The sequence below is a fragment of the Pseudonaja textilis genome, chromosome 4, assembly GCF_049901715.1.
Source record: "Pseudonaja textilis isolate UNSWEBS1 chromosome 4, rPseTex1.2, whole genome shotgun sequence".
Lineage (NCBI taxonomy): Eukaryota > Metazoa > Chordata > Lepidosauria > Squamata > Elapidae > Pseudonaja > Pseudonaja textilis.
Window position 1 is genome coordinate 68060408 of NC_141993.1, and position 26550 is coordinate 68086957.

Below are 26550 nucleotides of genomic sequence, written 5' to 3' on the forward strand. Positions count from 1 at the left end.
GAAGGCAGAAGCAGCAGCGGTGGCGGGGGCAGTGGGGGAAGAAGCCATGGCAGCGGCAGGGGAAGAAGCGGCGGCGGCGGGGGCAGAAGTGGCGGCGGCGGGGGCAGAAGTGGCGGCAGGGCCAGAAGCAGTGGCGGGGGCAGCAGTGGCAGGGGCAGAAGTGGCAGCGGGGCCAGAAGTGGTGGCGGGGGCGGCGGCGGCGGGGGCAGAATTGGCAGCGGGGGGCAGCAGCGGCGGCAGGAGCAGAAGCGGCGGCAGCAACAGCAGGAGGTGGCCTCTGATGGCACCCGCCTTTTCTGTTGCTGCTTGGCCTGGCACTCGCCTCACCCCGCCTCGCGCCTGCCTCTCCTCCTCCTCCTCGCTGGCTCTGGCACAAAGGTTGGGGTGGGCACTGGGCCGCATTACGAGGCGACCTGGGCCGCATGCGGCCCGTGGGCCACGGGTTGGACAAGCCTGATCTAGTGGTTCTCTGGATTTTTCCCAGGATAGTTCTGTACAATAAAAGTGGATAAAATACTCGCAATATGAATTTTGCTTTGTATCTGAGAGTTCTACAGCAGAATATTGTAATACCGGCTCATCAGGTGTTGAAGGCTGAAATGCGAGTCATGAAAATGGGTCATGCAATAAGATCTGCAACACACAAACAAGTCTGCAAAAGACTGGAGAAGAGTACATTAAATGTTTTAGATTGGCCCGATCTAAACACAAAACTGTAGAAAGGTATTAAAAAAAGACCTGAAACAAGGACATCCATTCTCAAACAGTACTACGTTGAAGCAGTTGCCAAGGGGGGAGTGAGCTGAAATTTCTACCTAGTAAAGAGAGATTAACTGCCAATTACAAAAAACATTTGGCTGCAGTTATTGCAACTAAAAGTGAAGCAAGCAGTTTCTGAAGTGAAGAGGTCCATCCCATGCTGGATGCTTTTTAAAGTAATAACATGAAACAAGAACGAGACTTGGGCTTATTTGTTCAGTTATATTGTTTATATGTCTATAGGATATCATATAACACATCAACTCTGATAAAATTTGGGAGCAAATAATAAGCCAACATTCAAAATATCCAAAATGTTGTCAGACCTACACAAGTATAGTGCAGTCCAACAGTAACAGCACACTTTTATATCCCAACATGGATGAGGACGTGATGCCAAGGCATCTGAATTATTTTGGGGAAACAAATATACACTGAATTAGTCAGCTGTGTAGAGAACAATTGTCAGATAAAAGGTATTTTCAATCCTTGTTAAATGGGAAGATTGCTGAGCTGATTTCTCTTGTTTTCCCCAATGACTGGAAACAGGTTGCTATTTAAAGGAGGAATTAAGATGTGAAATTTAGACACATCTCACTTTTATTTCCAGAAAACGTTGAATACTACTCTGCATCTGATAACTATACCATTTGCCTGTCTGGAGGATCTCTATTTTTCTTTCCAAAATGCAAAATGATGCAGAGGTTTTTTTTTCTTTTGTTCAAACTAAGTTTGCATAATAAAGACTTCTGGAAACTCAAAAGCTTTAGCTAAAAGCTTTAAGCTAAAAGTTAAAGCTTTTGAGTTTCCAAAAGTCTTCATTATGCAAAGATAATTTAAGAGGAACCTTCCCCCGGTGTTATGTTGCATTTTTGATGGGAAAATAGATATGATTTCAATGTTTCTATTGCCCTAAGAAAAATATTGCATATAAGGTCTATGAACTACATAAAAACCTACTATTGGTTTTAAATGTAAAAATGTTGGTAGGATGGAAAACATTGAGTTGGAGAAAACAGAAGGGTCGAGAATCCATCAATTTTGAATGCTCATTCATTTATTGAGAGAATTGTAGATGTGCTAAAAAAAATTGTAGCTTTCCCCAAATTGGTCTCTTCCAGATGTGTTGGTTGTCTTTTCAAACAAACCATAATCTACATGTTCTCTGTAGATGAAGGATTCTGAGATTTAAAATCTAACACATCTTGAGGACACTAGAGTGACAAAAGGTATTTTGGGGATGGCGTATTACCTAACTTTTTATCAGAAACCTACTAGCAAGACTGTTACTACCACAGTACTAACTTGTGATACAACATGGCACAATATTTGTTCACAAATGCTTTTGGGTGGGTCATGATTAGTTGGTGCACAAAGTTCATACTTCAAGGTAAATTAGAATTTTCCAGGTTGCATACATTTGTAATATGTTGGTTGGTACAGAGCATTTTTAAAGAACTCCACAACTGGGAGCTCAATTTACTTTTCCATTGTTGTGAAAGTTTCACAAACAACACTGGTACTTCTTCCTTTCTGTGGATTGAGGAGATTAAACACTGATACTGCAATGAATGTCATTGACTTGAAAGGTTCATTTGTAGTTCTGAGCGCCATCTTCTGGATTATTTCAGAAGACTGTGAGAATATTCTCAGTTAAATACCCTTGTTCTCTCTGCCATCACAGATTTTGTTGTTTAATATGAGTGAGAAAGGAAGAAGAAAAGCAAATAGCAGGGACATGCAGGCTGTACATCAAAGGAGTTTGTAGATTCATTGCTTCTGAGCTTTGCATACTCTTGTTCTTTCTGATTCATAAGAATAAATTATATGTCCAATGTACTGAACATTTTATGGTTATTGTTTTATTTATTTTCAAAGCTTTTTATGTTAGGTTTTAATTGTACAGACAAATACTCATCTTGCTACAATCCATTGTATCTTGATCAGCAATTGAGTGAATTATGCAAGATGCTAATCCCCCCCTCCCCATAATTAGCAGTAGCCACTTTTTAAATTAGCAATATGCTGTCTTGCTTCATGTGGGCAGCACCTTTAAAGAAGATTATCTCCTCCAGTCACTTGGATCAGAAGAAAGGAGTTGTCCCATTCCAGCTGATGGTGGCTCCTTCCCATTTAGTTCGAATGGCCATTTCCAGAGATGGCACTCTTTTGTTGGGATCCCTGTCATCCACACAATGGTTTTCTTCCCAGTGATGAGAATGTGTATCTGAGAAGAGAACAGCAAACATGTATGTACTCTGTTTCATGCAAAACAGACCTTGAGTTCAATTTAGCATTAATTCAGCATATATTGAAATTAGAAATGCATATAAGTCTCAGGGACTTTTTGAAATGTTTCTCTGAATAAAGCTCACAAAATGTAACTTTTGCGAAAGAAACGATACAAAAGAAAATGATTGAGCCCTATGTTCACAGAGCTACGTTTCAGATTAGGACCATTGCCTATAGTTAATACAGTTCTGTATACTTCCAGAGTACACGAAATAGAAGACATAGGAAGGTAGATATCAGTTAAATGTTAGAAAGATAACATTCCCAGCAGTGAAACCAATTATCCAAAGATATACTGGGTTCTCTTCATGGGATATATTTGGATTATTGCACTGATCAGAGTGTTGGACTCAATAGCCTAAATGATCTCTTCCAACTCTATGAATCACAGAATATTTTGAAATATGAAAATGCAATTGCATTTATCATTCTACATAATTAGATAGTTTCAATTTCTTCACACATTCACCTATTTATCCATCTATTTATCCACTGAATGGAGACCTTCCAAATATTTAAAAAGGGATCTAGGACTATTCCCCATGGTCAACTTGCCATGGTGAACTCACCATGGTCAACTCACCGCTACCAACTTGCCAAGGCTAACTTATCACGGGACAATTAGCTGTGGAACAAGAGTTACACTAATATTGAAGAAATTGTAGAATAGAATCATTTAAAAAAAAGAGGGACTAAATGAAATGTGAATGACAAAAAATAAAGTACTTGTTTGTAATTATTTTAAACAATTAAATCCAACTGTTGAATTGTCCTGTGGTGAATTGGTCATGGCAAATTGTTCCATGGTGAATTGGCTATGGCAATTTGGTTACAGTGAATTGTCCCATTTCATTTAAAAAGGTCCTTCTTGCAGAGTAGCTTCCCATTCTAACATAGTATTCCATACTATGATTCTCAAACCTTCACTTTTTTATTACAGCACTTCAACACGTCACTTCTTGTATACAATAGAGAGCAGTTTTATGATATATATGATCTTTAGGTGAAGAATAAGTTCTGGTCTTTTAATGGATTATATGGCTTGAAACAATTTTCCTTACCTTTACTGGCAATGCTTTTGGATTTTTCCCAGAAACTGTATTTTTTTCAAGTTCATTCTCAGGATCTTTTAAGAGGGAGGGAGGTGCTAGATTTTTTAAAAAATTTGTTTATAGTTTGGGTGATTTTCTAAGAATTTTTAGAAATACTTTTTAATCTGGGGTTCATCACTTTACAGTTAACAATTAGAAGGGGCTTTAAATCAATATCGCTTTTAAAATTTGATTTACAATGATCAGAAAAAACAGGAAAATAGATTTAAACATTACTTGTGGGAAAAAGAAAAAGAAATAAGCATCTTCCTTTAATACTTCTGTAACAAATATAAACGCCTACCTATTGTTAGATGAAGAGTTTTCTTTTGGGAGGGCTTGCCTTTATAAAAATATAAATCAAAGAGGTGTTCCATTTTCCAATCAGACAATAACAACCTGTTTAAGCTGAAGAGAATGCTGTATGTTTCATTTAGGTTGCACAGCCAAATTGGCAATTTTGGTGTCTTCAACATGCTTCCAACCTGTAGTATAAAAATTGTAGTTATGCATCAAGTGAAATAAAATGCATTTGCATGCTTTTTTCTAAATTTAAAATGCAAACACTTCACTCTAAAAAGGTTAAACTGGCATAAAAGCAAAATGAGATTCGTTGTCTGTGAAAAGTGGTGATAGTTCTTTATTTCAATCACCCTGGGAACAATTCTGGATTCTTCTGAGGGTTGTCTAATTAGCCATGTCTGGGATAGTAAGCTATCATTCCCTAAGATCTTTAATTCTTCTAAAATGCTGTCAAGTGGACTGTCAAAGTTACGGCAGTCCAAGAAATGGCCTGAATTATCCAGTGAAGCTGAATGATGAAAAAGAAAAACACATGAATTATAACATTATCTTCCATGAGTTGTAGCAAATATTAAACAGAGATTTATACAAATACATGAAATATGACTTCTGGAGAATTATGACAAACTTAAGACAGATCTGCTAAAGTGGAGCGAATGACTGCAGCAAAGACCAATGAACAGGTGAGAAGACTGGTTACTTGGAACCTCTCCAGATAAAGAGAGGATGTGCCCTCAACTTATGGTCACATGATCACAGTTTACACTTACATCACACTTACTGTTCACACTTACATCTGGTTGGCAAGTGCCTCGTGATCATGTGATTGCCATTTGTAGATTTCTCTGCCAGCATCCCCAGCAAGACAATGGGGAAACCAGCTGCCTGCCGAAAGGAATCCTTTTTGTCTCTGACTTAGAAAGCTCCTTGCTGAAGGATTTCAGCTCTGAGTCTGCTTGGATTTTGGCAAGGAGCACTTTCAGCCAGCCCTCAGAGCAAAAGAACCTTCTGTTGAAGGATTTCAGCCCTGTGCTAGCTTGTTTTTTGTCAGGGAGCTCTTTCAGCCAGCCTCCAGAGATGAGAGGGAGCTGAAAGCTATTCAGGATTTTCACCCCATGAGTGGAGAGGCAGTAGAATAAGGCATGCAGGGTGCCTCAGAGGGGTGGAAAGACCATGGGAGGCCTGGTGTAGACTGCATGCAAATGTCTCCACTCAGAAGCTGAAAATCTTGCTTGCACATATAATGTCCAGTATAACTATTGGTTATTGGGAGAAAGGGTTATACAGGACTTACATCTCCTTATGAGCTTCTTGTTAACCCCTGCTTGGCCCCTGTTAGAACAAATGCTAAACAAGAGCAATCTTTTATTTCACCAAGAAAGACGTTTTTTATATTCTTCTATATGCTGCCTGTTGTTTCTTATTGTTCTCACCCTTGCTGGCTCATGATGTCTCAAAGCTATTTTCTTATGGGGACTGGACTGGCTGATCAAGGGAGCAAAACACCATCAAATACTTATCACCTGAATGCTTTCCCCCCACCACACCTGTAGAGATCTGTACTGTTCTGCTTCTTCCTTGCTCCATCGTAAGTAGCCAACATCACTGCGGGAGAGAATTCCATGCAGTACTTTTTCCACACTGCCTTCAGTGTCAAGCTTTTGGCATCCATTGAATACATGTGGACTTGCCCTGCCCGTTAAAATGAGATTCAGAATTGCCTAAAGGGAGAAAGGACCAACATTACGCTTCCAAGGAGTATAAAGAATCAGGATATCTGACTATAAAGACAAAAGCCCAGTAAGTTGCTGCTCATTTGCCTGGGGTCTGCTAGGCAAACCACCTTGCCAGCTGTAGCTGTTGGGAAAACATCAGGAAGTCTTTTGTCTTGACTATAAACCCTGAAATCCAACCCTGCCCAGTAACTGGAAACATTAAAGTATAGTGGAATATTATTTTTTCATTTTTATATATTTATGAAAAGTAGTCAAAGACTATACATTTCACAATTGGAGACTTACTTGTCTGCAGCTAATGTCTCCTTGTCTACATTGTAACAAGTGAGTTGTGGTGAAGTCCAGATCTTTCTGAAGCCTGTTCAGCCAAACACAAAGAAGATGCTACAGAATTGGTTTCACTTAACTCTTAATTCACTTCACTTCATTTATAGTTTGCCATCTACACAAAATCCTGTTTCAGCAATCCTATGGCAAAGCTTATAGGATGGAGAATAAACAATGTACACCACAAGGATAACATCATTGCAGTACGATATTAATCGGTATGATATTAATCAGTATGATATTAACTAAAGCATCAGACCTATCTGGGAGACCAGATCCAGTCTTGAAAGTTATTGTGTGCGAATAGGTTATTTGTTATCACACAGCACATTTCATTTCATTTTATATTATTAAGATCATGCCCAGCCTTTTTCTTTATATAACAGTCAAGTTTAATTTATATAGCAGAGTTATGGAATGGATAAAATAGGAAGGAAGAGAATCAAATAAACCTCCCTTTGAAGAGAGAGGCAGGGTATGGAAATAATAAGCAAAGATATAACAAACACGACACTGGAAAATTAAGGATCATTTAACTGAAAGGTTGTTTTTGAAGAGCCTTTCTGTAAAATCACCTGCCTCTCTTGATCCTCTTTTTCTTTCCTACTTTGGTTCTGGCTTTGCAATTTGCACAGTATGTAGTTATAATTCTGTTGTTTTTATTGTGACATTGCAACCAGCGGAAAAAACATTCAGCGATTCCATACATCAAAGGTTATTTTTCCCAAAGGAAAAAAAATGGGACTGTTTGCAAACAAGGGCTATGTTTATAACCACCTATATTGAAAAGATTCTCTGTGGAACTGAAGTGGAGTCCTTGATGCTGTCTGAGCCTGGTTGTTTCCTTGCAGACATTCCATTAGCCAATTGGTATTGGGTACGTGACTGGGTAATGAAATGTATGCAAGAAAACGTTTGCAAGCTCAGAAAGCAGCAAGGACTCCATAGTTCAGTACTGAGCTGCAAGTATTCTGGGGTCCTTGGTGCTCCCTGGGCTTGCTTGTTTTCTTGCAGAAGTTTCATTATCAAAACCAGGTAATATCATCAGTGCTAGTGATTATGCTTCTAGGGATGCTCCTAAATAACACAAATCTGGCATATCCCTCTGTCCAATTGTATCCCTACCAGGGACTAGCACTGATGATCTTACCTAGTTTGGGTAACGAAACACCTGCAAAAAAACAAGCAAGCTCAGAAAGCACCAAGGACTCCTTATGTCAAAACGGAGCTACAAATATTCTCCTTTATTAGTTCAAATATTCCCTTCTATGAAGTTGAATCATTGTACAACCCTAGGCAGTGTTCTGACCCAACCAGGTTCCCAAAGAGCAAACACAGAAAAAGGCAGCAGCCCCCACCTTTTAAGGTTTAATAACGAATTCTGTTCTGAAGGCTGCTTTCCACTAATTAGCTCCGACAAGAAAGTGCCTTGCCAAGTTGTTTGTCAAGGCTGCCAAAAACCTAGAGATAAGAACTAATTTACAAAATTCTCCAAACATGAACTAAGATGTCCACCAGTTGAGTTTTAGAGCTTTTTTGCTGTCTGCAAAGAACACTTTTCCAAACCTGGCTTTTATCCTCTTGAGGGAGGGGCCATTACCTTGCAGCCTTACTCCTGAATCGCTTGTGCTTCTGTAATTGTTCTTTCCTCCAAGCAATCCTTCGTGCACGTGCACTTGGCACAGGCTCCTCAGGAACCTCCTCGTCACTGCTGCCAGCCCCCACAATCTCTGAAGGCAGCAGTCCACCCCCTGATGGTCCTGGCCTCTCATCAAAGTCATCGCTCTCCTTAGCCATCTGCACCTGCTGCTGGCTAACCATAACAGGCAGATATGCCTGAGCACTAATGTGCCTGCAGATATCTCACTGCTACCCTTTAGTTTAATTATGGCATTTTTAATAATAAAAAAAGAAATGCTGGAATGCTGAAAGTGGCAACCTCCAGTTTAACTTTTGTTTACCAGAATATGTCTCTAAGCCTGACAGGCAACCTTAGAAAATAAGCATGTTAGTCCAATGAATGCATTTTTTTTTAAAAAAAGAAATGTGCTTACCTGCCTAACAAAACACAAAAATAGGGTAGGATGGCAAGAACCATTTTGAGAGGCTACAGCGGGTAGGAAAGAGACCAGCTATTTCACAAAAGACATTTGGGGAAGTGGGTAGGGCTTGCTTCAATACGCCTAAATAAAATAATATTGCTAATGTCTTCTGAGCAACTCAACTTAGCCCATGGCGTCCTAGCAATCTTTTTGACCAAAACATGATAACTTTGCAAAATGGCCAATTAATTTTGCATCATTTCATGTAATTTCTTCTTACATTTGATAATATATGGACCAACTTATTTTCTAAAACTTTCTTTATTAATGAATATAAGTAACATTTGCAGAATCTTAAGGTATACACGTTGATTGGTAAATAATTGCTTAATTTAAATCTAAGTATTTAAAAAAGGGGAAGAAAGCATTTTACCTTTCAAATGTCCTGGAGAAAAGTAAACTATATAGAAATAAGATCACTCCATGACTTCCCTCAGACTTCAGCTGATTAAAATAGATTAAAAAAAACAATGATTTTAACATTTGCCCAACTTTTCTGACAATTGTAATTAGGTGTTGTTTCTTGTTTTTAATTAAAATATTATCCAAAATCAGCCTTTCCTAACCTGGTATTTTCCAGATATATTGGGATTACAACTTGTAAAATTCTTCACCAGCACAGATTTATTTATTTAAAAATTTATATGGCTGACCAATTCTACAATTGCTCTGGGTTGTACACAGAAAACAATAATTTTAAAATGCAATTAAAAGAACCCAAATGCTAGAAGAACAATCAAGTACAGTGGTCGCCCACCAGTGGTCTGTGAGAAAATTTTGGTGGTCCACAGAGAAATGTCATCCCCAGGGCATCCCCCAAAGCAATTAATCCAGGCTGCGCAGAAACACAAGGCTGCACCACCCACATGGTCCACAGGAACACAAGGTTTGCGTCACTTGCATTGCGAACAACACGGGGTAGTGAGGGGAGGGGGAAAAAGGTGGAGGGGGAACTTGCCCCACTCACCCCATGTGCCTCGTATAGCCATCAGGCTGCTTCTTTTTGCTTCTTTCTTTTTCTGTTTTTGGCTGCATAAAAGGAAAGCAGCAAAAGTCTTTCTCTCCCCCAAACTCCACCAGAAATTAGTCTTTGGGACCCTGCAAGGCATCCTGCTCCAAGAGGCTACACCAGCAAAGACTCATTGTGGGCTGAGTTTGGGGGAGAGAAAGAAAGACTTCTGCTGCTTCTGCTGCTTTCCTTGCATGAAGCCAAAAGTCTCTCCCCCCACCCCAAAATGGAGCTGAAAACGGTATCCTGCAATCCCAAATAAAGAACAATTGATCAGTAGGAAAGCGGGGTGAGGAATTTTCCTGCAGACTTTTTAAAAAATTTTTTTCCAGGATCTCTGCAGACAGACTGCAGGAAAATCCCCCACTTCGTTTTCCTACCAATTTATTGTTCTTTATTTGGGATCACAGAATACCATCTCTCTCTCTCTCTCTCTCTCTCTCTCTCTCTCTCTCATTCTCTCTTCCCTCTCTCCCCCTGAAAACGGAGCTGAAAAGCAGATTAGGAATGTGGCTGCCTTGTTGTGTATGTGTGTGTGTGAGGGACCTGTGTTTGTGGGGGGGAGAGAGAAAGAGAAAATCTCTCTCTCTCTCTCTCTCTCTCTCTCCCTCCCTCCCTCCCTCCTCCTCTCCTCTCCCTCTCCCTCTCCCTCTCCCTCCCTCTTTCTCTCTCTCTCTCTCTCTCTCTCTCTCCCACCAATGTCAGCAAGCCACCATCAGTCAAAATTTATATTAGCGATCTGCGGGACTTAAAATTATGAGTTTGGTGGTCCCTGAGGTCCAAAAGGTTGGCAACCCCTGATCAAGTAGACAGGAGCCACTATACCCTCTAACCCAAGAGCTGGATAAACAGCCAGATTTTGGATGACAAGATGAAGAAAACTTCTTCATACAAAGGAAAATATGATTATTCAAAATGTATGAAAAGTTTAGCAGCTGAATAAGAATAAAATTGAATTAATTAACACTTCTGCATATGAACCAGACAGCAATCCTGTGTATGATGATTTAAGAATAAACTCTAGTAAACAGATAGTAATTGTTTAAGAGAAAAATACACAGCACTGATTGGAACAGATTCAATTTTGTAAATGAATTGTACACCTTTTACTTACGCAGTGTATGTGATCCAAGATAAACTGCAGCATTGTTTCTTTCTCAAAAAAGTCAAACAGTTGAACCTGCAAAGAAATATTAAGAACTACAGTATACCCATAAATTGGTTGGATTCCAGTAAGAACAAAATATTGAAAAACATTGTGAGATATAGTAATTACCTCATTCAGCATTATCACAGACAAGCATTGTTTATGCTGATTTGACTTATGTATGTCGCATATCCTAGTGTTCACCTTAGTAAAATCTGCCAGATTTTACTGGGTTAGAAAAATGTGCATGTCCCCTAAAGAGTGGCAAAGTAATACATAAAAGTTAACTCTTTCCTGGCATCTAATGGGCTGTTTGAATATTTGCATCCACATATGGTTTCCTATTTTATCATGTAGTAATAGCAATAGCACTTAGTCGTATATACCACTTATAGTGCTTATATACCACTTATAGTGCTCTCTAAGTGGTTTACAGAGTCAGCATATTGCCCCCAACAATTTGGGTCCTTATTTTACCCTTCCCAGAAGGATGGAAGGCTGAGTCAACCTTGAGTCTGGTGAGAGTCGAACTGTTGAACTTCAGGCAGCTGGCAGTCAGCAGAAGTAGCCTGCAGTACTGCACTCTAAATCTTCCCCAAATAACCTGTCAATATTTTAGATAGTTCTTAACATGTAGTATGTATGTATATAGGTGTGTATATATACATATACATACATACATACATACACATGTATAAGTGTATGTATATATGTTTGGACTACATATATATAGCCCATTTGGGACAAGAATTTCTATTACTGAGTAAAGTAGTTATTAAGTGAGGACATTTTTGCCATAGTGTTAAGCAAATTACTGCAGTTGTTAAATGAATCATGTGGTTATTAAGTGAATTCAGGTTTCTCTATTGACTTTGCTTGTTGGAAATTGGCTGCAAAGATTGCAAATGGGATGTTGCAACCATTGTAAATACACGCTGGTTGCCAAGTGCCCAAATTTTGATCATGCAATTGTGGGCATGCTGCAACAGTCATAAGTGAAATGGCCAATGGTACATCACCTTTTTCAGTGCCATTTTAAGTTTGTATGGTTGCTAAACAAATGATAATAAGTCAAGGGCCACCTGTACTTTTACTCAAATTCTTAAAATTCCGGCTTTAAATGGATGGCATTCATTCTAAGTATTTATTTTAGCTTGTGTACCTTTGAGTTTTTCTTATGTTGGGTCTAAACTCAACTAAAACATTTTTCTCTTACAGATCTTTAAAATAATTTATCTTACTTGTTCAGTAAAGTGATCCACTTCATAGTCTATATTTGCAGTAAAATAAGTATCATCTGTGATAAGGCAGATAGTTGCTCTCTGACTTTCGCCTGCTGTCCACAGAATATCAGCTAGTGCTGTTGCAAGAATTTTTTCTTGTTCTTTGAGGCTTATTTCAGATATACTGGAAAGCCAAGCAGAAAGAGGTCATAGGGAACCATGAAAGTAAATCAGTAGGTTCTGAACCATTTCTTTGATTTTTATTTTCAAAAGGCATTGGACGTGTAAAAACAAACAAAACAAAACCATGATTTAGCATGATGTTAGAATAAAATATGCAAGGCTTGGTCCCTCACCATGGCTTTTCCAAAGTGGCTGAGAAAAGGTTTCCAAAATGGTTCCTTTTATTAACTGCTGATATGTCATATATCATGGAGTAAGAAACTATAGTTTATGCCAGGATTGTCAAATTTCTGGCCTGTGGGCCGGATGCATCATACACTGGCCACGCCCACACTGAGTTTAGCGAAGGGGAAAAAAATCCTGATATGTCACGTGACGCTGCCATGACAATGTGAGTTTGACACCCCTGGTCTATGCTCAACAAGGTAGATTCAAACCTTGTTTTCTTAAACTGGGTGATGAAACTTACCAGGATTAATGTTAAATGCAAGTAAGCCCAGTAAATGAGGTGCAACCCTGTTGATTGCAATAATATTGAGAAGTGAGGAGTTGAATGCTGGGCATCTACTTTCACATATTTAGCAGAGGAAGTCAAAAGTAGGGGAAATAAGGTCTTTGGAGATGCTAAGGTGAAAAGAAATTAAGCAAAATGAAAAAGTGGCTATTCTTAGAGAGCTTGGGGTTGGTAAGAAAATCAGAAATGAAACACGTCTTGAAGAAAGGGATTTTTCCCCAAGAGTACAAAGTGGCCAGAAATGGACCTCAGAGACAAAAAAAGGAGATAACAAGCTATGAATATAAGCAGAGACACAAATAGACAAAGAAAGGATAAAGTTGATAAGCAGAAGTTTAGCCTAGAGCAGTTTTCCCAACCATAGCAACTTAAGATATGTGAACTTCAGTTCCCACAATTCTCCTATCAACATGCTGGCTGGGAAACTTCCGAAGTTGAAGTCCAATATGTAATATTGTCAAGACTGAGAAACACTAGCCTAGAGGGATGGTTAGCTAAAAGAAGAAGTTAACCTAGACAGAGGCAGCCTGAAGTGACCAAGGATCAACATCAGTGGGGAGAAAAATACTACTCGAGAATAAGCAAGAACTAAAAGGAGGAAATCGGGGTGAACCCAACCAATGTGAGTGAGAGCTGATGATGATAAGAGCAACAGAACACGATGATTTCTCCACCCTTCCTGCATTTGCAGAATGTTGCCCAGCAACCCCTGTGCAGATTCATATGCATTCAGATTATCTGAGGACCTTGCGCCAGCAGATCTCAATGGTCAAGGAATTCTGGCTGCCAGGATCCAGGAGCAGAAACGTTTCTGCTGTGGCTTCTACCTTCTGGAACCATGCCCTCCCAAAGTGAGATTTGCATCCGCCCTTCTGGCCTTCCAAATGGGATTGAAAATCTGGCTCTATCAACTGGCTTGGGGCCCCAATGGGAACATGATATTCTGGAAATGGTTAGTGGACTAAGATAAGACCCCATTTCCTCCAAATGTGCATCTTGCTCCCTTCCCATCTTTGACCATTTTAAGTCAGTTTTTGTCTTAATATTTATTTTAATGTTTCAGTGTTGTTTTTATTGATTGTAAGCCACCTAGAGTCACATCTAGGCAAGATGGACAGCATATAAATGTGATAGATAGATAGATAGATAGATAGATAGATAGATAGATAGATAGATAGATAGATAGATAGAGATAGGTAGATAGATAATAAATGAAAATATACAGCATTTTGACAGCTGGGATTCCTCTTTCTGGAAACAGAGAGGAGGCAGCTTGGAGGTGACCTAGCAGGCCAGATAATGCACAGAGACAGAGAGAATGGCTGGCAGATTTCATTTGTGAAGAAACTGCTAAGAGAATAGGCTGGAGGAAACTTGAGGTTTGATACTGGGAGGATGAGAAGCAGATTGGAGCTTGGAGTGATACAGAATGGAGTGAGGGGGACCATTTCCTTGAGATTTTTGTAGGGGGATGGCTGTTGCTGCGGGCATTTGTGGAAGAAGGTGGGAAGAATCATTTCAACTATGTATGATGTTGTTGAAATGAGTTGTAACTTAGATGGCTCAGTGTAATGGACAGGGAGTGCTAGCTATGATTAAGCTTCCCTGCTGGGTGCATAAAGATTCATCCCACTAAGTCCCACCGCTTATTACTACTTAAATTATTTTTCTGTGTTATACTCTCTGTATTGTTTTCCTAATGCAAATTATAAAGCTCCTGTCTATTCATAACTCACAGTGGAAATTGCCCTTTAATGCCTCTCCACTGGACAGAGATATGGCAGCAAATGAACATGTATATGAATTGAATAGATGCTGGAATGATGCTACTTGGGAGTTCTGTTGCAAATCCACTCATCAAATTTAGGACTGAGTGCTATCTGAAAAACGAAGTTACATATAATTTAGAGGTGGTATTCACAAGGTTATGACCAGTTCTGGAGAACAGTAATGGAAATTTTGACTAGTTTGGAGAACTGGCAAATACCACCTCTGACTGGCCCTGCCCCCATCTATTCTCTGCCTCCTGAATCCCAGCTGGTTGACTGGGTCTTCTTTTGTTGCCCTGTACAAGAGAACAGAGCTGGAAAGCAGGTTAGTGGGGTGGGGAGGGAATGGGATTTTGCAGTAACCTTCCACCAGGAGTGGGGTGGGAATGGAAATTTTACAATATCCTTCCCCTGCCATGCCCACCAAGCCACACCCACAGAATTGTTAGTAAAAAAAATTGAATCCCACCACTAATATGGTTAATTAAAGGAACGTTGAAGGCGGTTACATTGCTTCTCTGGACTTGTGGGAGAAGAGTGGGAGATAAGAAGCTCAGTGCCCTTCACATGAAAATAGCTACAAATCCTGAAGTTTTAGAGCCACAAGGGATCCCATTAAGCCTTGGGTGTGGTCATCAAGGCCTCCACATTCTTTGAAATAAATGAATGACTGGAGAGAAATATAATTACATTTTAATTTTAATTTAATTCAAGAGTAAATGAAATAAAACCAGATTTAGATATTACCTGTGACTATGGGGACTGAAATCCATGGCAGACCCCTCAAAGGCCTGTTAGGAATATAAGTCACCTAACAGCTATTTGGGTTAGAAATATATAAACCAGGATAAATATTTTAAAACTATATCTTTAAGAAAATGCAAAACTGTAATTAGGTGTGGTTTCTCAAATGGCCATAAGATGGAGCCAGAAACCTGGGTTGTTTTAGTTTTAGTCTTAATTTCAGAAGAGAGTGAATCTCTGTTTCCTTCTGTTGGAAAGTATTGCCGTTCCTCCATTTTTCCTAATTGACTGATATTCCTGGATTTAATGTAAGTCTGATACTGAACTGTTTTTTGACACTGGACTTTGTTACTGGATTATCCCTGGATTGAAAATTGACTGATTTACTTGTGAATGACTTTGGATTGCTTATTTGGGACTTTGCTAAAACCTTTCTGGAAGTAAAAACCTACATTTACTGTACAGTGTATCTGTGTACTGTGTGTGTATTATTCAAACACTTCTCTCAAATACGTCTCCCTGTATGCGCTCATTCTCCTAACGGGGAACCTCCTAACTTCAACAAGGCCAACTGAAGCTTTCAATCTGCTCTAAGTCATGATTGGCAAATGCTACTACAGGCAGTCCTTAACTTACAACACTTTGTTTAGTGACCATTCAAAACTACAATCGCACTGAAAAAAAGTGACTTACCACCTTTTTTCACAATTGTGACCACTGCAGAATCTCCATGGTCATGTGATTGAAATTCAAATTCTTGGTAACTGACTCATATTTATGATGGTCGCAGTGTCCTGGGGTCACATGATCAGTTTTTGCAACAAGCAAAATCAGTGGAGAAGCTAGATTCACTTCACAATGGTGTTAGCAATTTAACAATTTGCTTAACAAATGTGGCAAGAAAGGTTGTAAAATGGGGCGAAACTCACCTAATAGCTGTCGCTTAATTTTAAATTTTAGGCCTAACTGTGATTGTACGTTGAGGACTACCTGTACTATGTTCTTCCTGCTCCATCTAGAAATTAATTAATAAAATTTCCCCCCATCCCAGATGTATACATTTCCTTACCTTTGAAGGGAGATATTTGCTTCTTTGTTTTGTACAAACAAAAAGTGTTTCATGATGTGAACCTGAACTGCCATCTGGATTGCTGGGGCTCCACCCTAAAAAAACAAGATCAAGAGTGAATTGCTCTGTGATTTGCTTACACTATGATACAAATTCAATGTATTTGGGACCTTATCCAATGCTTACAGGAGACTGAGCTTTGAGCAGCATACATACACCCCCATGCTTTATTGAGAACAATAGTGGGCAAACATTTTTCCATGTCATGAAATTAAACAAAAATCTATTAACTCCCTGCTGTCTGCTTAGGCAGGAAGAAGATATCAACCTGAAGTCTTGGAAAGCATAGATCTGGCCAGACCCAGGAAGTACAATATCATAAATGGAGTATATTTAGTGTTTTCCAGATTTACATGACTGTATAAATTGAGTGGCATACACATTTAATTATTGCTCGTGTCAGAGTATATTCATGAACTGGAATAGAGCTTAGTAACAAGGTCAGCCAATGAGAGCTGAATTGAGGGCTGAAATTTAAAGAGAGAATCTGGGCATGGTTTATCTCTGTTCTGTGCTCAGATCTAAAGTGAAAGAGAAACTAACTTGCTTGCTGGAAATTAGAGCTCTGCTGTGAACCTGTAACATGTCTGCTTCTATTTGAGTTTGCTCCCTATTGGAGAAATCTACAACTGGTATTGTAAAATTTACTTTGTATTTATAAAGAAGTTAAACGAAGCCTCAGTCATCTGTGTTTACTTTTCTGGTGCTGAATTTAAGCTGCAATACTCTGAATATTATTATTATTATTATTATTATTATTATTATTATTATTATTATTATTGTTGTTGTTGTTGTTATTGTTATTATTGTTGTTGTTATTGTTATTGTTAGTGCTATTAGTATTAGTATTATTTAATTTTTTTATCCTTTATTATACTTGATAAATATCTCAAAGTGCAAATAGTCTTTTATCCTCTTATTTTCCCTAAAATAACAAGCTCAATAGGCTGAGAGAAAGTAACTGGTCCAAGGTCACCCAGCCAGCTTTCATGCCTAGCATAGGACTAGAATTCAGTCTCTTGGTTTCTAGGCCAGCATCTTAAACAACACAACAAACTGACTTACATTATTGTGAATATGTTTTGAGTTTGAAAAATGAAAATTGCCAACAGACAATGCACTAAGTTGCTAGAGTCAGCTGGAAACTTTTGAACCTATATAGGATAGATTTACCAATTATCTCTCTAGAAAATGCAAAATACTTAAAAATCACATAATCAGTTAAGAAAGCTTGTTACTAATTTACATTCTCCATATGTACTAGACTTTGTGCAAGTATCTATTACAGAATGCTGGTCTAAAAATATAAATCTTCCTTTACCACGATTGCTTGCAATCCATTTTTATTTTTATTATTCCAGAAAAGAAAAGACAGATAGACAGTATCAGTAGATGGATAGTGGCTTTGGTTGGACCTTCCAGTAAATAAGGGAGATCCTGATAAAATACCTATGAATTAAAAGAAAAGTTGGGCAGACATTACCTTATCAATCTCTAAGGCATAGGCCAAATCAGTAAAAGGGGGGTGAAACCTGAAATATGATATTTTCCATTCATAGTTGAAGACTTGAAATGTGTTTCCAAATAACATCCTTCGCAATTCCTTTGAATGGGAAAAATAGATTCATTTAATACACTGTTAAGTCGGCCAACAGTCAAAGATCTTTTGGTGATGTAGTTATATTAAAAATCTCATATATACAATCATTATAAGACATAATAAAAAGAGAGCCAAGTTTAAAAAAAATCCCTGGAGCCAAACTATATAGAGATAGAAGAAAAAAGTGAAGTAAAATCACTAGCTCACAAAGCAATTAATAAAACCATTTTTAAAATGTCATAGAGTAAAGAATATTTCCTCTATTTTATATTAGTCCTTCTAAGCAACCATGCCAAAACACAGGAATTGCATGGCATGCCCCATCCTTGCAACCTTTTGTTATGTAATCTTTGGCAATGAAAATTGGGGGTTGGTTAAACATCTTAAGTCCCAGACAGCCAAATAAGGATGGCAATAACCCTCCAAGTTAGTCCTGGCTGTAGAGCATTCCAACTAACAAACTCTAATAAACTCCGAGATGAGCATTTGCTCAAAGTTACATTTTATTAGAGTTGTCATATTGGCACATCTGGGAAAACCCAAATCCGAGAGTTCCGGGTTTTTCCTTGGTAATTGAACTTTCAAAATCCCATTCCACTGCATCCATCATATGACCATCTGTCCCAACTGGAGACCTTCCTTCCCAGGTGCAGGACGACATGTCCTTGACTGAGAATACGAATGTTGTTTTGACTAATTACCTACACTCTATGAAATTCCTCCCTCCCAAATTCCCATACACTGGAATGTAGCAGCATGGAAGCTTCTGAGGCTAATATGGCTTGCAAAGCTGACAGAAACACCTTTAAACTGATCCCTTCCAAGGCAGATAATTAAATATAATTTTGTCAGCCTGTCTCCAACACTACAGCAACAAAATAAACAGAGGCAGTTATGCCCGTTTAAGAAGTGCTGGATGTACAATTTCAAACAGAAATTGTGGTAGCCAACAGGAACAAACAGGTAATAGCACTGGAACTAGGGAATGTGAAATCATGGAGACCACAATACTGTAGGTTCATTTGATTTGCTAGTCTAGGTTAAATTAGATTATAATATAGAAGTTGACTATGTTTTAGCATTTTATGCAAACCAGGCTATCATATTAAATCATAATATGGTTTGATTGTTTGAGCATACCTTGTTAGGCAAACAAAAGAGTTGTATTTCATTAATCTTGGTTTATATGCTAGTTAGTAGTAGAGGGTGCCAAAAAGAGAAAGCCCTTCTACACCAAAATAACTCCTGTAATTTCAGATGTGACACATCATCTTTTGTTGTGATATCTGGTTCTAATGTCTATGATGCTGTATGCCTAGTGAGGTATCAGGTTTGTGCATTTTAAGTGATCATTCCCTATAAACATCTATTTTAATCCTACTAACAGCAGTATACTGCAGTCTTCCTCCTAACAGCGTGGCTGGATACGAATTCTATGTTTCCTTAATTCTGGCAAGATTAAGTTTCAGCTCATGCTTAATTGATAAGATCTGCTTACCAGAGCCATTTCCAGGGAGACAGGATGCCCTCCTAGATCTGATGAAATGATTACAGCTTTGGGAATTGAATATAGCGTATTAAATGGAAATCTCCCCTGTTCTGAAGGGTTTATATTTTGACATGTTCCAGAAGCATCTTCTTTATCATTATCAGATTTACAGTCTTGGTATTTCTGAAAAAGATGAAGAAAGGAACAAACAAAAACACGAGAACATTTTAACTGTAAGGTAATAACAAGGTTTTGGTATTAATTTCAATCATTGGTTGAAAATTTAATTCTTTCAGATGCACATCTTTAAGAAAAATGACAGTAATTTAAAGGCAAACAATATTAACTTTGCAGAAAGTACAATCGGTACAATAATAATGTGGGCACTTTGTTAGCTTAAGCAAATTTCCTTAGAAACAAATTCCATTGAAATATTTGGAGTTAGGAGGCTCAGAATGAACATTCACAATTACTCCTGAGCTACATACATTGTTTCATTTATATTCTGATTCATGTATTATAGTCTACAGCAAACTTAACTAATTAAAAATAACCAACTTCTGGAATTCCCAAGCATACATGTCAGTTTTACTTTCTGTATTAAGAAAGAAAAGATAAATATTTGTCTTACTTGTCTTATTTGATTCCTGCTTACTTCATCCTGCAATATTTCTATATAACTCAGCTTAGAACCTACCCATCGTTTGAGCTGGCTTAGTTTTAGTCTGCTATCCATAGCTAATGGATAGAATGAAAGATGTCACAAGTTATCAAGTGACTGGTGGCATTTAAAAAGGAGAACTGACTTAGTACAATATTCTAAATTACTCAAGAACAATGATCTTATTTAGAAATAAATGTCAGAGTAATCCTGGAAATAGAGATAAGTTCTTTATACAGTTTTTTTTAAAAGATTATCCTGTCTCCACATAAATTAATAGTTATTTTAAATAGTTTTTTTTTAAATTTGATTTTCGGTGAAGGCTGATTATGAGTCATATGCAGTATATTTATATATTTATAAGGATAAAGAGTAATAGGTGCATTATTGAATTAAGTAGACCTCAATTTTGCTGTTTATTCTAAAACAGCCATATGCATGGTTTATAGATCCATTTTGTTAATATTTGTTCACTTGCATAAACATTGGCTGACTCAAAATATTGTTAGTGGATTTTTTTTAAAAAAACATGCACTTATCCTGATCTCATATAAGGAGTCCATCTATCAAATTTGAAGATATCTCTAAGTGATTAATATGTGCAGAAATGTGTATTTATACATATAGTATACTCATACATATCCATCATATTATTTCTTTTCAGAGAAAGCTACATTATACAAAGCCCAGAAACAACAACTATCATGGGTTTTGATATATGTTTTAGATCCATATTCCTCATTGCATCATACAATTCATTTAACGTTTGCAAATCATTTGAATTTTTTACCAGCAAAATGGCATCATCTGTATTCAAAGTACACATGCATTCATGTCCCCAGGAACACAACTGTAACATTATAACATATTAGACTTGTTTGTTTAATGTTATTATAGGTTAAGGAATTATAATTCATTTATAGAGTCCCAATACATTTATCTATAAATACATTAAACAATCAAGGTAACATAATAAATTATATTCTGCTCAAAACCATTTGCTAGGCATTCTGTTTTACTCTCAAAAACATTACCCTATTGCATTCATCAACCAATGTTTAATTCATGCAAAAATTTCCATAATTCAAGCTATTCAGTTTTTCATGTTTTTCTAAATCAACAAATATACAATATTCATACATTTCTCACTGAACTGCTGAAGAACTAAAACTGGTCTATGACCTCCTTTTAGGTGTAAATCTGCACTGTTCACCCAACTTTTGTTATTGGTCACTACTTATACTTACTAAGTCAGAATTCTGCAAAATTTCTGACCAAGAATATTTAATAAAGTAATCCATGTATAGTTTTTCTATTACTTCTTATTACCACGCCCCCCCCACTTTTTATATAAAGAAACAATAATGTCATTCTTCCAACAAAAGGGATGGATCCAGGGGTGGTATTCAGCAGGTTCTGACTGGAGAACTGGCAGCGGAAAGTTTGAGTGATTTGGAGAACCAGCAAATACCACCTCTGACTGGAGATTTTACAGTATCCTTCCCCTGCCACACCCACCAAGTCATGCCCAAAGAACCGGCAGTAAAAAAATTGGAATCCCACCACTGGATGGATCCTGTCTTTACAAACACACAAAGTAATAGCACTATTCATGAGTCATGGTGGCTTAGTGTTTAGAATGTAGTACTGCAGGCTACTTCTGCTCACTGCCATTTGCCAGCAGTTTTTCAGTTCAATCCTGACCGGCTCAAGTTTGACTCAGCCTTCTATCCTTCTGAGGTTGATAAAATCCCAGATTGTTGGGGGCAATATGCTGACTCTGTAAATCACTTAGAGAGGATTGTAAAGCAGTGTGAAGTGGTATATAAGTCTAAGTGCTTTTGTTGCTGCTATCTAATTCGTCATTATCCTTTTTGAACTATCATGCCCAGAAATTGACATTAATTTGAAATAGGGTCTGACGTGGTGAAATTAGAGTGAATAGTTACTATGATCAGGACCAATGTTTTTGTTAATGCACCCCAAAGGAGTACTTGTCTTTTGGCAGCTGCAATACACTGCAAACTAAGGTTTAACTTGTGGTTGATAAGGACACCAGATACTTTTCACATGCACTATTGCCAACGTGGGTCTCCTGCATTCTATAGAATCACCATGTAGGTAATAAGATGGACGGTCAATACATTTAATAAATACATAAATTCTGGAACATTTATTATTAACATATTTCTGCCTTTCATTTTTCCTTCCGAGATGAAGAATTTTACAGTTTTTTTTGAATTCCATGCTATTCATTTCAGCCCACAACTCAAATATCTAGACTTTTTTTTAAAAAAAAAACCTCTTCCTGTTAAAGTATTATCCAGCTGCAGCAGTTTTGTACTATCTGCACAAACGCCCTCATTTCAGTCATTGATGAAGATACTGAATAGCTTAGAATCCATTACACAGTCTATGACACTCTATTTGATATCTCCCTCCTAGCTGAAATGGAACTATTAACAAGAATGCTTGGGTACAATATCTTAGACAATTACCAGTCCATCAACAGCAGTATCATCTAGCCATCCTTTACCAGTGTATTAAGGAGCATAGCATGAGCAACTCAGCTGAAGGTTTGGCTGAAGTCCAGGTATAATACACATATGGTTTTCTGATCTACTAAAGTGGTAATGCTACTGAAAGTAAATCCAGCAAGATTAATTTGAAGCTAAACCTTTACTAGCTCTTGCCTGTCCAGCCACATCCAAATATGCGGATAGATTTCTATTTTCTCAGATCTTCTTTTTTCCTATGTTTGTTCATCTGGGGTTTGTATAAGCTGTCTGGAAGTTCTCAAACGCTATAAGAGTTAAAAGTATTCCAAGATCATCTTCATTATTTCTTTCATTTAAGTCAGCTATGTTGTTTCTTGCCCTCTCCTTGTGTATCCTAAGCTGCAGTTTTCTCCTTCATCCAATGCAGAATGAAAATAAAGCTAGTGCTCTATTTTTCTTCAGACAGAAGACAGGCACAAAATAGAAGTTAAGAAATTCTATTTTCTGATTATTACCTATTACTAATTCATACTTTCTCCTCACAATAGAACTATAGTCTCTGGCTGTCCATTTGTTTCTAACTTAGTCAGAAATTACTCTGTTGTTTTCTATATCTTTCACAGGCCTCAGCTCATTCTGGAATTTGCCTTTTCAACAAAATTCCTACATATTATGGACACTACCTAGTATATCTTTGGTTATAAGCCCCTCCTTCCATTTCCTGTAGAAGGAAGGGCTTATTTGTCTTCAGCATTTTGGATAATGTATCTCATTATCACTATTGTATGCCACTTTGAAAGAAGTGCATTGGATGCACTTCATCTACATTTTTTTGCTTGTCCAGAGGGGTCTTTAATAATGGCATTACTTTTTTCTCTCTCTTCTTTTAATCTCACCCAAATCTATCTGTCTGTCTGTCTGTCTGTTTCTGTCTGTCTGTTTACCATCTATCAACTATCTATCTATCTATCTATCTATCTATCTATCTATCTATCTATCTATCTATCTATCTACTTATTCATCATCTATCCAACATCTATCTATCTATCTATCTATCTATCTATCTATCTATCTATCTATCTATCTATCATCTCTCTTTCCCTCCCTCCTTATCTCTCTATCCATCTCTCCCCCCCCGTAGAGCACAAACACCTTTTTTGTTGAGTGTGTTCCTTCCAAAGGCATGTGTCAATCATGAGCATCCTGCTGCTAAATTTCAGTTATGCCTATTTGTCTTCCTGACTGCACACACTTCTGTAAACTCTATAATAGAATTCTTTTCACATCTTTTCAAGCAGCTTTCATATCCGCCTTCTTTATACCCAGTTCATCTGTTTTCTACTCATACAAGCCTCATACTTTCTCTTCAATCATTTTGTTTTTATTTTAGAGTCTTTCCCTTTCTTTCATATCATTTCCCCAAGATGCTTTCCTGCCAGTACCAAAATTCTGACCCATATTCAAAACTTGTCATCAATCTTCTCATTTGTTTACATAAACAGATCTACACTTAAACCAAGATTTCAAAACATCAGACAACAAAGCAGATATTTATCAGTCATCAAGTTCTGATTTTTTTTCTCTCCCATCCACTTCTATTGTGTAACAAAATAATTTCTTCCTTATCACATTTATTCAGAGTGCTACACTTTCCCCCCCAAAAGACACCCAATTCTTCCTTTTTTTTACGATCAATAGGACTGAAATATAAACCACACCAGCTATGATTTCCCACTTTCACGCATATGCATAACCTAAATGACCAAGTCATACTTTCTGAAATACAACTTAGTCTCTCCACTCATAATTAAACTCACTTCTTCACTTTCAAGTTGATTTTAATGATGACAGTTACTTTTCTGCTGTGTTGTTTTTAAAAAATAATTTTATTAAAAGATTTTATCACATAATAAGAATTACATTCAAAGAAAAATACAGTAAAGTAAATGTGAAACAGGAAAGAGGAAATTAAATGCAAATGTGAAAATAAATGTGAAAAAGAAAAGAGAGGAAGAGGCAAAGATAGAGAAAATAATAAAAAATCAGAAAACACAAATATGTATATTATGTTTGTGTGTGTGGCTTCTGATCTTCTTATCAGCAATTATGCATACAATTTTAATCAAAACCTCTCAAAATGAGATTCCCTTCATTTTTAATGCAAAATGTCCATATGGATTTTTCTTTGCTGTGTTGTTGATTATAGACTGGGCATTGCTTACTTTTTATCTTAGACCACAAATATTATAGAATAAGATGCTGTCTTATTTGTAAACTAGAACCATAAATGTGTTGATTCAATGGAAGGGAAAGACAGAATTGTGTAGTTATCTAAACATATCTATATTTTTAGAAAACCAAATGTCTAGTTTACTTTAAGAATGCTTTAGAAATTGATACAGAAAAACTGGATTAGATTTTTTTTCTTAAAATGTACTAGTAGTAATCCATAAGATATCTAAATATGCAAAGGTTTCTAAAATGCCTTTAAAGTTACAGAAATTGAGAAACATCTCTGTGTGAAAACATTTTTGAGTGTAAATAGTTTCTTTGATTTATTGAAAACTCTCATCATCTCCCTTAGGTTCACAAGCTATTTTTATGAGTAGTTGTTGATAGCAAGATTAATCTACTGATACACTCAATTTTATGTAAGATCAAAAGATCAACCTGATCATCATACTGGAAAAGTTTGGAGGACACTTACCTGAAAGGTTCTGTGACTGATTTCCAACCTATGGAGAAAAACACAGTTGAAAATAACCATCTAGCCAACGAATAGCTTATGCATACATAATCATAAAGATTACCATTCTGTATCAAACCACTTTACCTCTTAGTACAGTATATAGGGAACATTCCAGTCCTAAACACATTTACAATAAAAGTCTTCATAAATTATGTGGGTCTTATTTCTATAAAACCTTGACCTTAAAAGTAGTTTAATTTTTAGAGAAGAAAGCCTTACCCATGAACGTTGAAAATCTTTCTCCACTTGTCTAGATCTGCTATTTTGCTGGATATCTCTTCCAGCTCCATTTGGACTGAGCTGCGCACATCTCTAGATGCTTCCTTGTCCATCTGTTTGCTACACAAAATTATGTATTTTCACCATTAGCAATAAGCTTCCTGAGACATAAAAATACTTTTATATGATTACCTATCAGAAAAGGTTTGAACTTCGGTTTGTACCCAACAACCTTGCCCCCTTTTCTGTATCCTCATTACACTTACTGTAAACTTAATACTGTTGCATTGCAATTAAACTTTCATTAGAGTTGTACATAGTCCTGTGTTTTCTGCCCATTGTATATATGGCATAAATGTTTAATGCAAGACACAGATTTATATAGAAACAGGCTGCAATTACACACTCATTTCAGGGAAATTGGATCCAGTGAAGAAGATTGACAGATTAATTTCATACCACTGGGCAGGCAGCAACATATATGAGGGTTAATGCTTCATTCAGTTTGCTGGTAGCAGAATGCTTGGCAGAATAAAATGAAACCAAAATTGTGCCCTAACATGAATAGCCAGCAGTAACAATTGTATTTCACAAAGTTCTCTTTATAAGATAATACATTTGGAAAATGAGGAATTTAACCTGAAGATAATGTGGTCTTTGATGAATATCCCTTATTGGCAGCTAGCATATAAAGAGCTATAGTATATGATATGTACAGTTCGACATGACATATATGTTAACATCACACATACAGTTAAAATGTGAATAATGCTGTACTTTCCACTTCCAAATATTAGCAATTCCCCCCCCCCCCTTGTTTTAGATTAGCTTTAGATACCTGGCATCTCTGTCAGATCTTTTTTGATGTCTCAAGAAACTATTTAAATGCTTGATCATTTAAATAGGTCATCATATGTAAGATTTTAGTGATGGCGATGTTGGTGATGATGATAGAAAATATAGTACTGTACATTTTAAAGTCCAAAACTAGAAACAGACATGTATT

The 26550-nt window shown here is 37.2% G+C and overlaps 1 protein-coding gene across 1 annotated transcript; it reads right to left on the reverse strand.

The window, feature by feature from the left end:
- Window positions 1-967: 967 nt before the first annotated feature.
- On the reverse strand, window positions 968-25658 carry MINDY4B (MINDY family member 4B). The gene is made up of 12 exons (XM_026701139.2): window positions 25545-25658; window positions 25284-25311; window positions 19427-19600; window positions 17812-17931; window positions 16269-16363; window positions 12008-12173; window positions 10734-10799; window positions 8984-9054; window positions 6467-6539; window positions 5993-6166; window positions 4447-4627; window positions 968-2986 (listed from the first exon to the last, which is right to left on the reverse strand). The coding sequence occupies exons 1-12, from the start codon at window positions 25655-25657 to the stop codon at window positions 2844-2846; spliced, it is 1404 nt and encodes a 467-aa protein (XP_026556924.2). The 5' UTR covers window position 25658; the 3' UTR covers window positions 968-2843.
- Window positions 25659-26550: the final 892 nt, after the last annotated feature.